The sequence below is a fragment of the Panulirus ornatus genome, chromosome 48 (genome assembly GCF_036320965.1).
Source record: "Panulirus ornatus isolate Po-2019 chromosome 48, ASM3632096v1, whole genome shotgun sequence".
NCBI classification, from domain to species: Eukaryota; Metazoa; Arthropoda; class Malacostraca; order Decapoda; family Palinuridae; genus Panulirus; species Panulirus ornatus.
Genome location: NC_092271.1, coordinates 21,522,948 through 21,541,759, shown reverse-complemented (window position 1 = coordinate 21,541,759; position 18,812 = coordinate 21,522,948). Strand labels below are relative to the sequence as shown.

The 18,812-nt window shown below is 41.3% G+C and overlaps 1 protein-coding gene and 3 non-coding genes across 13 annotated transcripts in view; 1 reads left to right on the top strand and 3 right to left on the bottom strand.

Annotated features, from left to right (window-relative positions):
• Positions 1-1,595: 1,595 nt before the first annotated feature.
• On the bottom strand, positions 1,596-1,668 carry TRNAT-UGU (transfer RNA threonine (anticodon UGU)). Its single transcript has one exon. It is a non-coding gene; the product is annotated as a tRNA-Thr (tRNA).
• Positions 1,669-5,027: 3,359 nt separating this feature from the next.
• Positions 5,028-5,100, top strand: TRNAT-AGU (transfer RNA threonine (anticodon AGU)). The gene has a single exon. It is a non-coding gene; the product is annotated as a tRNA-Thr (tRNA).
• Positions 5,101-8,071: 2,971 nt separating this feature from the next.
• TRNAT-UGU (transfer RNA threonine (anticodon UGU)) lies at positions 8,072-8,144 on the bottom strand. The gene has a single exon. It is a non-coding gene; the product is annotated as a tRNA-Thr (tRNA).
• A 6,090-nt stretch (positions 8,145-14,234) lies between these two features.
• The window catches only part of IA-2 (tyrosine phosphatase IA-2), a 351,905-nt gene continuing 347,327 nt past the window's right edge, over positions 14,235-18,812 (bottom strand). For all 10 annotated transcript variants that reach the window (XM_071690103.1, XM_071690109.1, XM_071690106.1 and 7 more), the window contains one exon: positions 14,235-15,970. In XM_071690103.1, coding sequence (XP_071546204.1) covers positions 15,760-15,970 — 211 coding nt within the window. In that variant the 3' untranslated portion in view covers positions 14,235-15,759. The remainder of the gene's footprint in view (positions 15,971-18,812) is intronic.

Genomic DNA, 18,812 nt, shown 5'->3' with positions numbered 1-18,812 from the left:
TTTTGATACCCTATAACACCGAATTTATTTTTTTTTTTTTTAGATCCAAGTGACCCTAAAAAAAAAGTATGGGTTATGGAGTGTCAGAGTAAATTTTTTTTTGGGACACCTTGTATATGAAGATGATTGCACCTCGGCAGGATTTCTGTTGGTTTATTGAAACTTTCACTACGCTACACGATTCATTAAAGAAACTCAATTCATCAGGTGTGAGCAATTCGCTGTCTCTCAATACTCAACGCAAAAACACAGACCAGCAGACAGACCCTCTTACCGTCATGTATGAGCAAATCGTCTCTACAGACCGTCTCTGTTTAGACATGGCGGTAATAAGGTCAACTTGTCCGTGCGTAACGGGTGTTGAAATTTTGAATTATTTGGAATTGAAAGGATTGTGTACAACAGGTGCAATGGAACATATCAAATATCTACGTAATTTACAGTCATATTTCTCCATAGTGGAGAGTATCACCCAGACACAAGATACAGCCTCCTAACAGCTCTAGGGCAACGAAACACTAACCTCGCTGGTAGAATAAACCAACCCCGCAAGCGACCACAGCCACAGAAGGATAGAACCAAAATGAGACCCCCACTATTGTAACATTGTCCGCATAGGCCGACCACAGGCCAAGTTGCCAAATTTCTTCTTAGAGAGTTGACAATTAGGCAATAGAATGCCGAATTAGCTAAGACATTCATCTGGTCAGATATGATATTAAACTTTAAGGACATGTGGTAACTACATGTCAGCGATTTTAGGTTATAAATCATGGAATATATGAAAAAGGCAGTAAAGTTAAAATTTTTGTACGATTGCGTGCCCTCTTCTACCTCGACGTGTTACGTGTATCTAGTGACCATTTGTGACCTCTGTAATCCTCATGCACTACCGCTCACAGGATAAGTAAACATGGGGTACACGATAAATCTGCCGGGATTACCAGCGCACACCAATCATGTGATATCAGGGATAACAAGCGGACGAGTAGTTCGAGCTTTAGTTAATAAACAGAATAAGTTCCTATAGGTATCATGTACCTATGACAATATGGTTCAAAAGGCCAAGCCCGCCTGCAGTAGGAACATTAGCGTCTTGCGTAAGGTGAAGGGGGGGAGGGGGGATTATGCACAGTCGCCCGCCATGAGAGGGTCGTCGTCGGGTAGTTTTATACTTTCGAACACCTTTAAATCTCTCACGTGACAAGTTACGTTGCATATACATTGTTACGCCGCCGTGCAAAATTACAGACGTAATTTGGTCCATGTTTGATTGTATTTCTCTACTAGGTATAGATAATTGATTTTTCTTCAGCCGTAGATTACCATTTTGTTGTTACATTGGAATCACTCTCGGATTATTTTCTGTATCTGTTACTAATCCTACTGCATATGGTATCGAAGCCTCTCAACCATATATTTTAACTAGGGAAGCGGGCCGCTCGTGCTGGGATGGTATATTGACATTTAACACCAGTCAACGCACACTCACCGAATCAATTAATGGATTATGTAGGTGAAGTTTACGTCTGTCGGATCGGAAGGGAAGAAATATAACTGCTATTTCGCGCCAGTCTCGGGCCGATAAGAAGCAAAGCCCCCAGGGAGGATCGAACTCCCGACCCCTGGTTTACAAGACCAGTGCTCTAGCCACTGAGCTATGGAGGCTCCCTGATGACGAGGAGAGCGTGCCAGAAATTCCTTGTTTAGTTCTTTAGAACAAAAATGCAACAAACACAGTCAAATCAAGCGTTTAAAGTACATATTTCACCCTACTGACCGAACTTGAAATACTCTGGTCAAAAGCGTCATTCTTGTGACTATATTAATGAAGAAGTATGATATCAATAATGCAGTAACTGGTAACTTCATCCCGTCTTCTGAGGTTTGGTTGGTTGGTTGGTTATCTTGGCTTTGAGACTCGATCAGGTACCAGAGTCATTAACATTAAATAACTAATACCCGAAATATATAAACGCATTGTTCAGGTGTTTGCGACAAAAACCACGTACGTTCCATGTACATGTTCCATAGCCTACCTAGGCTTGCACCAGCTATCATCTAGTATTTCTGTGCAATACTGATTAGTGAACAATGACAAATGGCAGTGTTGTTATTCTGTGCGCATCCTTGTGATCAACATTGTAATCACGTTATGATGTCTATGGTAGTTAGAGTACGGTTGTTAGACAAGGGATGTGATACATGGAGTAGGTTTTTATATAAACTATATCATAGCTGTTTGTTCTTACAAGATGGTATTTAATCACGTTATGATGTATATGGTAGTTAGAGTACGGTTGTTAGACAAGAGGATGTGATACATGGAGTAGGTTTTCGATAAACTATAACGTAGCTATTTGTTCTTACAAGATGGAAGCTGACAGACCATCGTTTTGTTCGTAAGGAAACCAATTTGAATTATTAGCGTAAGTCTGATTAGGGTGAAATTTGCATTACATTGCGATTTCCGAGATATACATTGTCAATGGTGTGTCATTTATGTGCGTAGAACTGTATAAACTATGTTTACAATATGCACGTACATTAGAAGTGAAAAAAAAAGTGATAGAATTATACTTATTGGTACATAGACAATAAGTTAAAATGGAATAGACCATCTTTTTCATTTCCGGTCATAGCTGAAAATAAGCTTAAGTAAAGATGGCATTCCTCCAACCACCAGTTGTTCATCGTTCATACATTTTCGAATTTTATATTCAATCAAGCTGTGTATACTTATATGTCGATATGTATACTCTGGCGTTGTCGTGGCGCTATTAACTGTTGTAAGCATTTCTTGCGGTATTTAGCATCGTATTGCTATCATTTTAATGCCAGTTCTGCCATGGTACAATGTAACATCCATTGTAACGTTTCTTAGGCTTTCTAAGGTAGAGCCGTGGTAAAAGGTTGGGCACAATATCAACTCCGAAAGTCTATCTCACAGATTCCTGGTGCACATTTCGAGTTAGATGATATTAGTATCTAGACCTTATTTAACTTGCATTTATCTTCATTGCTTTGCCTTGTGATGAATTTCATCATAAGCATGAATCAGACCAACATCGGACTTTGTCTTGGTCCCCTTGTAAATTGATGCAATCCTCATGACTTTGGCGTCATCTACTAACATAATTAGTTATGGGGGACAATCCTGAGATATCATCTACATCGATCAACAGGGGCAATGGTCTCAGAACCGACGAGCCTTGCGGCACACCACTGGTGACCCCAGCCTACTTCGAGAAAGTTCTTCTGCCATGCGTTCTTTGTTCCATTTCATTCAATGGAAGGAGTCTTCCTCCTCATTTCAGCTTCTGCTGTTGTTGTTGCTTTCGTCTCGCTACCACTGTTGCCGCCTCTGTTGCTATTACTGTTGCCGATAGTGTCTGTTGCCATTACTGTTGTGGATACTGCTCTCTGGCTATTACGGTCTCTGTTGCTGGCTGATGCTGTTACTGTCTCTGTTGCTACCTTGTTACTGCTGCTACTACTGGTGCTAAAGATGTCACTTGCAACAACCTGTGTTGTTGCTGCCTAATTATTATCAGGCGCAATGGGAACCCAGCCCTCCTGATGCAGCTCTCCTAAGAATGGTCGCAGTGCAAACATAGCTTCGGCCACCAGAGCTTTTTACTGCCAAGGGTTCTGAAGTAAGTGACAAACAGTAGCACGTGGCCATGGCAAGGATTTGGTCCAGTATTTGTAAGCCGTGAAATGACTATAGAATCGACGATTTGATAGATGCGCGTATACATACGACTTTTTCAAAGCGACGATGGGAACTTCGAGCACAACGACACGATTCTTTGACTACAAAGGTGCTTTCCTCGAGTAAGAGGGTCGGATCTTGAACACGACGGTACGGCAACCAAGGATCGTACCATCTTGCTCAAGGATCGTGCCGTCTGGGCCAAGGGTTGTACCGTCGAGCTGAAGAGGTGAACGTTTATCTAAAAAAAAAAAAAAAAAAAAAAAAAAAAAAAAAAAAAAAAAACAATGCATACAATCTTGGTACACTCCGTTAGCACTCACTGTGCATATCACACTTAACATGTAGACTAGATGCAACAAACTGTTCCTTGTGCATCCTACAACGCTCAAGGAATTTTCCGGGTAGATGCATACTTTAGTTACTTCCTTGACGGAGGAAGCTTCAGGAAGAAATTAATACTTTACAATGCTGGTAGACGTCCTGATTATTTTTTATAGTGAACACTCTACAATGCCGTAAGACTTCCTGGTTTCTGTAATGAATATTTTACAATTTTGTACACTTCCTGATGCCTGAAACGAATACTTTACAACAGTGGTGGACGTCCTGGTGTCTATAATGAATACTCTACAATACTGGTAGACGTCCTGGTGTCTATAATGAATACTCTACAATACTGGTAGACGTCCTGGTGTCTATAATGAATAATAACAGACGTCCTGGTGTCTATAACGAATACTCTACAATACTGGTAGACGATCTGAGGTTATTACGAATACTATGCAATACTGTAGACTTCCTGATGTTTGTAACATTACTTTACAAAACTGGTAGACTCAGATATTTGTGAATACAAAACTGGTAGACTTTCAGATGTTTGTAAGGAATACTTCACAAAACTGGTTGACTCCACGATCTCTATAATGAATACTATAGAAAACTGGTAGACTTCCAGATGAATACTCAAAAACTGGTAGACTTCCAGATGACTATAATGAATACAGTACTAGTAGACTTCCAGATGTCTTTACCGTCTAGGATACTGTATTGTTTAAAAAAGAATAGCCGGTATCGAGGTAGGGTAGTGTAGGTAAACAGAGGAGTACCTACAACACGAACGCTATTCAATTTTACCGCCATAGTTTAAAGCGACGAATTAAGTGTCGTAACCTGGACGATCGTAGCGTGTTGTCGGTACATTGCTCCAGCACCAAGGCCAAAAAGAGAGAGTGCATATTTTCTTCCTCCCGTAACCACGAATCTTACGACGATCATTTTCAAGACTTCGCCGTCAATATGAAGGGAGTAAGCCTCCATAGCTCAGTGGCTAGAGCGCTGGTCTAGTAAACCAGAGGCCGGGAGTTCGATCCTCCCTGGAGGCACGCTGTTCGTAGCGGTATGGTTTTTATATATACATCAGGTTATAGATGTGGGTTTTACGTGACAGCATCACACTACCCAACAACTCAGTCCGTATTTACAGTGTTAGTGTTTGAGCGGGGGAGGCAGCTGTCGGAAGAATCAGTTGACCGGCTCGGCATCTCCGTAACGCTTAACGTTTTTTTTAAGGGATAATTTGCATTGCATGTTGCGGTTCTTACATAGCAGTAAAGCTGATTTCTTGACAATGCCTTAAACTTTTTATCACAATAATAATGATACATTATCATTATTAGTGAATTAGTGTATTTTAAACTGTGTACTATCACTAGTTGAAATCCATGTCATTTTAAATATAGTATTAGTAGGAATTGAACGCTGACGAGTTCCATGGTGGCTCTCAACCTGTCACGTATTGGACAATTTTAGTCAAATTTGGGCTCTGCCTTTTCGAGCAAGAGTACTACTTGTTTGCTGAAGGCCAACACCTATACATACACACGCAGCAACTGACCATGCTGTACCGATTGATGGAAGTTAGAAGTGTTCCGATACAAGGGATGCATCATGGTCAATGGACGGAAAGAAGCACAGTGCCTTGACAAGAACCTTCTCGATCCAAAGGAGTCTATCCTTTCATTGCTTCTAGAAGCAGCGGGAGTTCCGTGAGATTTATGATAGTACATATATACCGGGTTTACATATCTCGCCCGTTTCAAAAATGGGTCTTATTGTTACCTAAAACTACCTTTCCAGAGGCCCCTGGAGCCCAAGGTTGCGATACTTCCAGTACCAGGAAAATTTTAGACTCCTCTGGCGTGAAAAGTTCTTTGACGAAGACGTCCTAATAACAAAGCCTTGTGCATAATTGTCGCTTATTCTAACCATACAGCCTGGAAATATATTGCACGTTATACCAATGATGCATCGTTATTGCTTTTAATCTTTTATAACCAACTGTTTCATGTCTTGATATTTCCTGAAGACCCAGTTGATTTTCTGGGATACATGGAAAGTCATTCCTTGGAAACGATTTTTTTTTTTGTTTAATCTCGTCCGACGTTCCAGAAAGCTCTAAAAGATAACGACTCTACTTATGTTAAAGTAATTGAACTGTGGTTATAAAGACGGTATATATTCGTTCAGCCAAAAGAGACATGTTTGGTATATTACCATTCAACTATAATTTTTTTGAATATAATAATTCACAGGTAGGCGTGTTTCGTGTAGGAGAGGGTCTGGCTCGCAAGGAGAAGCTTATCTTCTCCATAGGCGTGTTTCAAAGACTCCTTTTTCCCTCCATTCTCCAGGAAGACGACTCGACCTTCGCCCTGTTCCACACAGCCCTTTGGGCCACAGTCTCAAAATCCAGGATGTGGTCTCCGCCATCCGTCCTCGACTTTAATGAATAGGTACATAAACATGAAAGAGGAGAGTTGTTGCATTTATGAATTATTCTTTTTTCTTGGTCACGCTGAAACAGCAAACTAAGTTGCTGGTCCAAATAATGTTAAATAAGATGGCGTCCTCTTGTTGTTCTTCATAAGTTTTAACTCGCTGAAAGGTACTTTACATAGATACGTGGATCTAGAATAAGCCATCAGTTCAGTGAATTTTACGTCTCCTTTCGTAAATACGGACACCTTTGGAGCCGCCACTCCCTCTATAATATTCTGATGAACAGCATTTCAATACCCACCAAGTGCCACTGGTGCTTTCTTCCATCATGTCGAGAGAGAGACTTTACGAGGCTGCGTTGAGCATCACTTGGCCAGTGATTTATTGACATCAGTTACCACAAATACTGTGCGAGATAAGGGAGAAGAGGAAAGGGTGGAGGGTTGCGGTTCGTTCCAGCAGAGCTGCTATCAGCGCTGACACCAGTTGTACTAAGGTCTTCGATGCACTTCCATCAAACTGGTGCATCAACCAGGGCATTAGTTTACAAGGATGAGGAATCGCAAGGATCCCATCTTGGTGAGCTTTGAAACGTCGTAGGTGAGGGGCTGGAAGGTGGCGGAGTTGGCGCCCTGGAAGTGCACAGCCTGGCAACAATTACAAGTGAAGTCAGTGAGCCATGGAATGATATTTTACCCATCCTTGTTGATTTTTCCCCCTTTGATGATTATGTGGACGATGACAGTCAAAACGTTTGTTGTTGACAACAAAGGTGTTAGACATAGAAAGTCTTCCCTCGCTTCCTAGGTTGCAATACATCGAGTCTTGGAGGCTAACGAAGCAAGCGTGCCATAGAGGACTTACTATCACCAAACGATTCAGGCTGTGGAACTTGCCGTATTCGTCTAAACCCAACGAGATTTAAAACTCCCACAGATTATGCTCAGAGTGGCAACAATGGGACAAAGATCAGGGAGACTTGTCTTATTATCTTCGGTACTGGGGTGACATACGGGAATTTACGAATTAATGGGGTATTTTGACAGGTAGAAGGTCGCATTGATGATGGACTAGTGGGTGTAGTTAACCCAGGACTCCATGTACAGTTTCGCAGGCAAGGTAGTGCGTGCAGTGGAGCGCTTGACCTTACGACTATGCAACTTTTTTTGGGGGGCGATTTAAAATAATCGTACCAACTCGAGGGGGTTGTCGAGGCTTGGGAGTAGGATAGAGTGACAAGGTTAAAAGAGTCAGTAGCAGATGTTGGTGAAGTGATTGTTAACAAGTCGAGCCGCCTTATTGGATAGAAAGGATTTAGCCAGATTGTTCGAGCCTTGACCTCCTTCAGTTTCCCATAACACTAGCAGAAGTGGGACTTTTAACAGTTGATTTTATAGGGTAATACAATCTTCACATTGTGTGTATTTCGCGAATTACTTTTTTGCGGAAGACATTTTAGACACAACGCTCACAGAAGCTACCAAACGAAGCATCACTTGAGGATCTATGATATATAGGGTCGTGGCAAACGGAATGCTTTCATACGGTTAATCAATAAATTTTCGTACTCGTTCCAGCCCCCAGGGAGGATCGAACTCCCGACCCCTGGTTTACAAGACCAGTGCTCTAGCCACTGAGCTATGGAGGCTATGGAGAAAGGTCAAAGTAATTTAGAAACTTACTTGGAAGTAATGATTGCAGAATTCATGACCTCAATGGACGTATATAAAATTAATGGCTTTATGAATACAGTTACCACACGTTTGGAAGGGAGTAGTTATTCACGTGTGATATTTAACATTAATTTGCTGATAAATCATAACTTCTCTTTCGTAACTCGTGTGAATGCTCTATGGAGTACACCTTTTGACATCTACTTTTTACCTATAGCTCTATTTGTAATAATCTTTTACGTAAACAATAAATCTTTTTTGCGCCACTCTAAAGTGCCGTAGTCTATCCTTAACTCATACAACATACGCGTTTTCTGTGATAACATTTTCAGTATAGTTACCCTTTATATAATTTTATTATATATTCACCCCGTTAATCCGTTAGTATAATTAAACAATTCTATCACTGTTAAACTGTTAGTGTACATGTTGAAATAGACCACTTACCAGCGTGTATAGCCAAAATACCGTAGAGTAGCATACTCTATGATCTGAACATTTTGGTTCTTAAATTGTCAGACACTCAAAACGTCTTTGGGTAAATTTAAGAACCAAGCTACTCTGTCGTACTGGATAACGAATTGTTTACGTAATCTACTTACATTTATTTCTATATATATTTTGCAATGCTTTTGTTAGTTCAAGAAAATCGGGATAATCTGTCTTACTACCAATAATTTACATGCGACGGGATACTTGAGGGTAAATCATAATTCTGTGGAAAATTAGATATTGAAAGTTACATGTCCACGGTCCCGTTAGTGCTAGTATATATCTATAAGGATCAGAGATCATCTAGACAGAGGTAATTGCAAAATAACATGTAGGAGAACTGGAAGCAATGAGCTTATAGGTCTACATAATGAGTATTAACGAAACTGTGAAATTCATGACTTGATTCATGGAAAGGGTGGGAGTACATCACAAGGGTGAAAACAAGAACGATGAGAGAGTTGGGAAGTCTGATAATGCATTCGAGAGATGAGAAATGATTTGATATAGATTAAAAAAAAAAGACGAGAAATGTTACGAAATACTGTACGAGAAAAGGGCAGATGATTCAGGCGCAAGCGATTTTTTGTTATATTGAAAGGGAAATAAAAAAAAACGATTTTTTTTTTTCGTTAAAGGGAGGAGTGCAGACAGATTGAGATTAATATGTTAACCCTTTGTGGATGGTTGGTTATTTTTCGGCTTTAGGCCTAAGCTATTTTTGTAGCCAGTTTTTTTTCTATTGATTTTTTTTTTTTTTTTACCCATTTTATGCTCTTCGAAGTCTGGTCTTATTGAGGACTTCTTTCCTAATCCTAGAGCTGTCGGAAAAGGATGATCGTTGTGTTTAAGTGTTGGTAGTGACACTATACCTGTTGGCTGTGTGATGTCCGGTGGCATGAGGGTGTGGAATGAGAGTAAAAGGATTATGAAAGTAGGTAGGTTTAGAAATGTTTAGTTCGAAAACGGAAGTTGCCCATTTCGTTATGGTGACATGGAAATATATTAGTTTCGATAATGGACGGATAGTAAATGAAGTTCCAACCTTAAAAAGAATAGTAATGGCTGTATAGATGTAATTAGTGTCGTGTGCGAACACAGTACATAGGTAAGAGAAAAGAGGTGAACTATATGATATAAGGCAGAGGTCTACGATAAAGAGCTTATGTAAAGAAAGATTTTTATTGCTTTTAACCGAAACCTGGCGTGTGCATAGGTTTGAACAAGTCGATAAAGGTCGTGCTGTACCAGAATGTGGTGAAATATGTATATATAAAAGGTGGAAGTAATAATGTTAAGAGTGTTTTTCTTGTTTTCTTTGTTTGGGTAACATTTGCAACAGAAATGTCAGCTGTAGGCGTGGTGTATCCTCTATATTTTTTTTCGTCTTTTCTACCGGTGCCCTGCTGTGGGCTTATATCAAAAAATAAATAAATAAATAAATAAATAAATAAACAAGATTTAGAATGATATATGATACTGGAAGACTTAATGTATAGCTGAGGAATGATAAGTAGTATTACATATATCAGATTTGGCTCAGAAAATTCTCCCCTCATAGCACTTGAAATGCTGTTCTCATTCCAGTATGTTGGGTGTGTGTTAGGTCGGTGCATCGCGCGAATTGTATATTGCAGAATTTAGAGCGGCGGCGAGTTGCATGTAATTAGTTGTATGAACGCTACGTGGAGGCATCTCCTCACTCGTAGAACCCACCCATTTACCGTCATATAACTATTCTTTAGTTTCATTGTTGTCTGCAGTGTGTGTGTATGTGAATATTATCCGTTTGTAATTACCTATTTGTACTGCAAGGGGAGGGAGTTTCAACACTAACGAAGCCCTATCTCTTGTGTGTGTGTGTGTGTGTGGGTGTGTGTGTGTGCAGTTCTTAGCCAAAGGAGTAAGTGCGGGTTCCAGATTAATTCATTACAAGAGGGGATAGGACAGAATCCTCAGACTGGTGCTTTCAAGAAACGCATGCATGACCAGGGAAAGAATGTAATGCACAGGACATTGGGTGTTGTGGTAGAACTAGAGTTTACCGAATTTATATCAAAAACTTTGAAGTGTTGCGAGAGTTGGGCTTGAGACGGTTGGGTAAGTATTTATAGGATTTAATGCCAAGGTAATGGAGGCGACGAGTGGTTTTGTACTATGATATTAATGTGGTTCTGATCGCCTTAGTGTAAGGCAAGGGGGGTGATGTTGGACAAGAAGAGAGACATTGAATGGAAGTCACAGATCAAGGGGATAGAAATATGGCGTTTGAAGATGTATTTTACCGAGAAGAAACGACTTGAGGAAGTGGTCAAGCATACTTCAGATATCACATCGCTTTGATCGCTTTATCCCATTGACTACGACTTTACGACCCTTGGGTATGATGACATGAACATTAGCTTGATCATTAAGGTCATATCACATTGAAGGGTCGTATTATCGTGCTCAAGGGTCGTACCGTCGTATTGGGGGGTCAAAGCTAACGTTTCGACGAGACACTGGAGGATGTCATTTATTTTTTATGTGGATTGGTTGTTAGGTTAAGCCTAGTAGGATGATTTCTCATGTAAAGCCAAGGTAGAAGGAAGTGACTGATGCAGTTGTATGTGCATGGGGGCACAGGGGAAAGACAGATAATAGACCCAATAATTTTTGATAAGGTTATCTGCTGGAGGACAGTAAATGGGAATGCCAGACAATAGACTACGTTTTGGTCTATTCTTGGGAAGGTTATCCCTTAGAGGACAATGCATGGGAAAGCCATATAACAGACGATCTGATGGTCTATGATAAGGTTATCTGCGGGGAGGCAATGCAAGGAAAAGTCAAATAACGGTAGACCTGTTGGTTTACGACGGGTATCTGCTCGGGGGCCGCAAAAATATCCCAGATTCCTAAGTGCCAAAAGTGGATAAAGAATAGGAAAGCTGAAGGCTCATCATCACTCACTGGCGGGAAGGTAGCTACGAACGAACTCTATGCAATGTACAGAAAACATGCAGAGAAGGAAGTTCTCATGGGAAAGGATGACTGGGAAAACACATTTTGATTCTGCCGCCCGACACTGTGGTGGAGAGGAATTTTAGCCACTAATCTATAGGGACAAAATGTTGAAATATGTACATACCTTTCTATCATCCTGCATCAGGTTCCAATGTTGTATGAAGTATGGCGGCTTGAGGAAACACAGGCTTGAGAGAGGCACTGGACTTGAGAGGTCTGCCCGGTAGCGCTGCAGGATCCACTCTATTCCATTCCATGAAACGGTATGCCACGTCATCTATACTCAGCCACTCAGACGAGCAACTGACAAAATATAGAGCGTCAACTCGCATTCACATCACTAGAGAGCAGCACTCGCGCTCACACTGATACACTCCCATTTAACGCCACAAAACTGCAAATGTTCACCCACTTGGATTTGCAAGCACAAGCATAAAACAAACCTCAGCTAATCAGGAAAATCCTCTTAGCTGCAAAGGAGTCGAACCAACACTGTAGGGTTCCCATCACCTTGACTAATCGCTACCGATTTCGTTCGTCTGTCCCCGAGCTCCGGGTGTGACGGGGAAGGTCTCAAAGCAAAGCGATTGGCTGGTGACCCGCAGCGAAGAGACCAGTGCTACCTGGGGGTCGCCAGGACTTGAGAATTAATCAGGGATTCAACCACACATCAACCACTATACCCATAGACACAGCCTCAGAGTCAGGTGTCCACAAAAAGATGTTGTTGTGGGCCGCAGGGTGGGTAACAATCTTGATACCGGTGACCCGCCAACACTGTTGTCCCAGACGCTAGTGAGGAGCTGGTGTGAACGGCTTGCTTCTCTCCGCGTTTTGATACTGCTTCGGAAATTCGTCTCGTGAGCCCATTACTGCATTGTTCATAGCAGTTTCGGAAGTTCGGGTCACTAGCTACGTCATCCGTACCGAATCTCTCAAACATGCAACTGAAAACAATATAGAGTTGCAAGCCGTCCACCCCACTAGAGAGCAGCACTGGCTCACACAGCCATACATTTTCTTTCACGCCGAGAGAGGCCTCTTACACTCTACACTCCCTCACCCACTTGGGTTTGCAAGCTCATACTTAAAAACCACAAACATTTAAGTATGTTTCTCCATTTTTTGATTATTGATAGATTTAGTTTTGATAGTACTGGTGTTTAGTTTATTCCAGTATTCTGTAACTTTGCTAAAAAAAAATCTTATTCCCAAGTTTGTAACATCTTCCTTGTAAAATTCATAGTTATTCTTGATTAGTGTATTTCTATCAGGTGAAGATTTTGTAGTCAATTTTATTGTCGGAGTTAGGTATTTTGAAAAACCTCTCTTACATCGGAGTCGGTGATTTATTTTTTTTTGGAGAAATTGATGTCTGTTTTCGTAGTCTTTCTTCGCTGTTTAATTCTGAGTGACTGACTCCATGAGTATGGTTGCTTTCCTTATATTTGTTGTAAGCTTTCATCGTCTTTGACCAAGTTTGGCGACACATTTCGTGACTAGATCTGAGCTGCATATTCTAGATGTCAGGCTAGAGCTTTTTGGCGAGTAGATATTGTGTATTTTCTTGTGTTTATATTTATGGCTATGAAGATTAACCTTGCTTTATGGTATCGAACTATGCATTGCTTTGCATGTTTTGGGTCTTGAGTGAACATTACTCCTTGTTCCCTCTTTTGTTTTATTCTTAGTATAATGGGCTTCCCAGAGTTTATATTCATTAACATATCGCCACTACATTAATTTGCATTTGTGTAAATTAAAACCCATTGCCACGTCTGTGACTACGGGATTAGTCTGATTATCTTTAAATCAGTAAACTGCGTGAATTTTTCTTCTACCAGTCTTTTTTGTTAATTTGAATAACTGTGATAGTGGCATACAGTAGATTATAATAGTGGTGAGTGAATTTGGATGTAAGAAACAAAAAGTACTATCGATATAGTAATGAAGAGATGGTTGTTTAAAGATAACGGACATCAGAATATGGAATACTCTGTAGAAATGAGAGTAGAGGTAGTGAAGGAGTGATGATTGGGTTGAGAGTCGTCAGGAGGGTAATTGAAGAGAACTGGTAGCCTTTGAGATAGAAGTAATGGCTACACTTAAGGGGAATTTTGGTTCTTGGGAAAACTAGGTTCAGTACAAACTCCTGAGACTGTGTGTATGTGGGTGTTAGATGTAGAGCAAGTGAGGAATGAGAAATTGAAGAGGGATATCAGATCTTAGACAGTGGTAAAGTTGGTTGTGTGACAAGGATCGTATCTATGGAGAGTGACGTGGTAATGACGTGGGGATAGATCATGTTTAGGTGGATAGGATGGAAGGTTGTACACTTGATGAGGGGCTTGCTGAGCTATGCTACGATGAAAAGGGTGAGGAAAACGCAACAATGTGTTATACGTTAGGTTAGATACGTTGTGAGTGATGGTAATGAGAGCTCGACAAGAGGAAATGAGGAGCAGTATGTTATTTGAGGACAAGAAGTAGAGGACGCGTTTACAGGAAGTGTGGAACAGTAATAATGTTCTCGACATCGGTGCAAATTAGGGAAATGAAAGACTCACTCCACCAAATCACTTTATTGGTGTCGGACGAGCGGAAACACCGCCTTACTCACGAAGACAAGGAGATACCACTCACACAAACTTTATAATGAACTTTATTACAAATAATACCCGGAACAAAAAAGATAATCAGTAATGTAGAAAATGAATATCAGGCATAATCATATGATGGCTAATCTACACTTTTTTTTTATATATATAATGATTATGTAAAGTAAGAAGAATATTAAACTATAAAATGTTGACACAAAACTAATACGAGTAGTTTAAGAACAGTGACGCACTGATCTACACAATCGATGATATCCCTACTTCTCTCATGATTACTCAAAGTAAAATATTAGACTCCGTTTTCTCTCAGAGGTTGCAGACAGTATTATGGAGAACATTGGGGAGGACTGACAGTATCGTGTTTGTCACTCCGCTCCCACGAATCAGTTCAGGTATTTCAGTTTCCTTTTTGTAGTAAACGTGTAGCCCATGATAAAATAATTGCCAGGTCCACAACTTTGCTATGGGCATCTGATATTTCTGGATAAAATGTACCTTAACCCTACCATGAGACTACCCTTTTGATCTACTTAAGAGACACAGGAAGCAACACCTACGCTTATTGGCTGCGGGAGTCATCTGCCGAGGAACTTGATTGGCTGATAGAAGCCTTCTTGGGAGGCTGGGTCCAAGAAGGCTCCTGATTGGAGGAGGAGGAGGGCAATACCATCCAAGAGGCTCGGGGATTGGACATCTCGTGGCCAATGGTTATACTTTTTTTTGTATCTTTTCTATTTTCGAGTTTTTATTCCTTTTAGAGACACCTTTTGTAGAGAAAATAAAGCGGACAGTAGAGGTTCAGAGTACAGTTACTTAACTCAGTTACAAAAACTTTTTTGTTTTCTCTAAATCAGCGTTTAATATGTTCCCTTTTGTCTTTAGAAATAATTCTTCAAATTAATACATATCTGATGAATGTACCCAACGTTATCTTTTGAAAAAAAATTTCCACAATTGTGACAAGTTATAAAGTTTGTGTAACTGAGCGTGACTTGGTGGACGTCTGCTTGATACACAATGTTACAGTGTTATTACCACTTATACACAATGTAGTTATATATATATATATCCTATATACTTTTATTTGGAAACATTGAAAGAAAATATATATATATCATATATTATTATCCTCTGACATCTGTAGGTATATACGTCCAATGTAAGCCATCCATAGTCCTAAGAACCAAGCTTGTGGGTAATTTAGTGTCCTGTAAGAAAGGGATAAAAGTAAAGCGACAATAAGATATAAGTCGCCGGGCGCGACCACCACGACGACGCTAGCGGAGGTACAACGCCCGCCGGCCGCCCTCGCCAGCGATCGTCAGGGAGAGAGGGGAGCCAGGCGGTGTGTGAAGGAATTGTTGGGTTACCGGAGGACGCTCGCGGAGACACTTTTTTTTTTTGGGTGTGGTAGTCGGTCCGAGCGTCTCTCCTGCAGGCCTGAAGTCTCGCCGGGTCGTCATCAGGTGGTGTGCTACTGAGGGAGAGCCTTGAGGATGGCGTGCACCTCTTCCGCCACGGCCATCAGCACAAACTCGAACTGCGCCTTGCTCTTCACCATGTGCGGCCGCTGGTCGCGGATGTGTTCCAGGGTGGCCGCGATGTCGATCTCCTTGGCGCCCTTAGCCATGCGGTTCAGCACCATGTCAATGAGACAGTAGGTGCCGGTGCGACCAATGCCGTCACTGTGAGCAGAGCGAGAGGTTAGTACGGGGATGGGATAACACATTATGGGTCAGACAACATTCATACCTTGTGAGAATTCATTCGTTCTTAACATTGCTCTCTGCCAGTGTGTAAACTGGACATGAAACACTTAATCGAACCTTTCTGAGAACGCCAGAAAGCCACTGCTAAACACGATGTTACAGATACCCGGTTGTTTCATTGGGTTTTAAAACATGTCAGGTGCCGGGGGCATTTAAAAGGGCCGGCAAACTACGTCCACCAAATAAAAAAAAAAACCTTTCAACGCCTTTCTCCGGTGTTATTATAATTCCAAGGACACAAACTCTCTCACTATGCACGTAACCCTTGAAGGTACAACCTTAAGGCACGATAACTTGGGAATGATGACGGCATTGCCCCTAAAGACCAGGTCGAAGACCAGGCCTTTTCTCATCTTAAAGGTTGTACCATCGTGCTGCAGGGTTAATGCCGCCTTGCTCAAGCGATTGACTGAGGTCAGGATTTGCTTAAAGGGAATGAACCGTTCATTTCCCCAGTATGTGTTGTCGTAGGTCTCATGAATTTTTTTTCTCCTGAAAACTTGCTAAAGTCCGCCATTTTGGATAGTTTGTGTCATGGAATATAATTTCTATTTCTCTATGTTCTGGTACCGTTCGGGGTAACAGCTGGGAATTTATTTTTGCAGGGATCTGAGGGGCTTACGGACAGTCGGCGGTGGTTGGTGTGCACTTTCGAATTCATTTCCAAAAAATTATTATTCTGGTTTAAAGCGAGAGGCAATCCTGGAAGCAAAGCTCTGGACTACTGGAACTCTCCTTTTCCATCTACGGGAGAAGCACTGGTTTTGGCTAGGAGAAGCGCAAGTACTGAGATGGGAAAGCCATGTTATCAACCAGCTGGGACCATATGGGGTCCTGGTGAGCAAGCGGGTTGGTGGTGGTGGTGGCAGCAGTGGGTAAGTGGTTGTGGTAGTGGTAGTTGGGTAGGAGGTGGAGTTAGGTGGGATGGTTTCATAGGATTTTCACCCCCCCCCCCCCCCCCACCACCACCAACACACACACACACACACACACACACACACACACACACACACACACACACACACACACACACACACCCTACCTAACCTAACCTAACCTCACGATAGTTTCGGAGGTCTTCTATCCCCCATAGTTGGGTCTAGGACCTTACTTTACCTTACATAAAACTTACGATGACGCCGGAGGTCCTCTATCACCACAGAACGATCTAGGACCAAGCTGACGGTGGTGAAATTACACAGCGGACAGTACAGTGTTCAGCCGCAGGTGGCAAGATCACTCTTGCCTTTCCTCCTCCAGGATATATGTTCAACGGGACAAAGCTGGTCGAGAATACCTCTCAGTAAGAACCATTCTGACCAGGAGGTGATGGTGGTGTGTGTGAGACCTGGAGGACCAGGCCATGTGGTACCACTAACTTCCTTCAGTCAACCTGCTCCCACGAGAGAGAGAGAGAACACTACAACCATACAGCACCCAACGCCTCCCATCAGCCTCAAGATAAGCAGACGGTAGCGGTGTTGGAGGACACGACACCTAGGCGCCAACCACCGCCTCCTCACTCTTGCCTCCAGGCAACCATCCTACGCGTCACCATTGATCCAGCAGTACTGGTACTGCTATAGACTTCCCGGCCACACCTGCATCGTCGTTCATTGTCCCGACACTACTAACCTTCCCGAACTCTGTAACCTTACGTTACAATTTCAATGATCCGCTCAGAAATAGACTGGACCGCAAAATGCTTGTCGATTCATTTTCCCGTCTCTTGAAATCGACCCTGTGGCTTCTTGTTTGAAGATATTTGTTAGTTGTGGTGAATACTTTAATAGGCGACAGTGTAGGAATGACTGTGTTACGGTAACACAGTGTGTGGGTGTATAGCAGCGAGGCATTGCTAACCGTAACAAGCTGGCCGTAACCTATGTACTCTAAACTAAAGGTTACCTGCTTTTGTATACAGACACAGATATTCTCATATATATATATATATATATATATATATATATATATATATATATATATATATATATATATATATATTATATATATTATATATATATATATATATATATATATATATATATATATATATATATATATATATATATATATATATATATTATCCCTGGGGATAGGGAAGAAAGAATACTTCCCACGTTTTCCCTGCGTGTCGTAGAAGGCGACTAAAGGGAAGGGAGCGGGGGGCTGTAAATCCTCCCTTCTCGTTTTTTTTTTTTAATTTTCCAAAAGAAGGAACAGAGAAGGGGGCCAGGTGAGGATATTACCTCAAAGGTCCAGTCCTCTATTCTTTAAGCTACCTCGCTAACGCGGGAAATGGCGAATAGTATGAAAGATACACACACACACACACACACATATATATATATATATATATATATATATATATATATATATATATATATATATATATATATATATATATATATGGATTGAATCAGGGCATGTGAAGCGTCTGGGGTAAACCATGGATGTGGAAAAGGAGCTGTGGTTTCGGTGCATTATTACATGATGGGGCCTTTGTTGTCTTTTCTAGCGCTACCTCGCAAACATGAGGGGGGAGGAGGTTGTTATTTCATGTGTGGCGAGGTGGCGATGGGAATGAATAAAGGCAGACAGTATGAATTATGTACGTGTGTATATATGTATATGTCTGTGTGTATATATATGTATACGTTGAGATGTATAGGTATGTATATTTGCGTGTGTGGACGTGTATGTATATACATGTGTATGTGGGTGGGTTGGGCCATTCTTTCGTCTGTTTCCCTGCGCT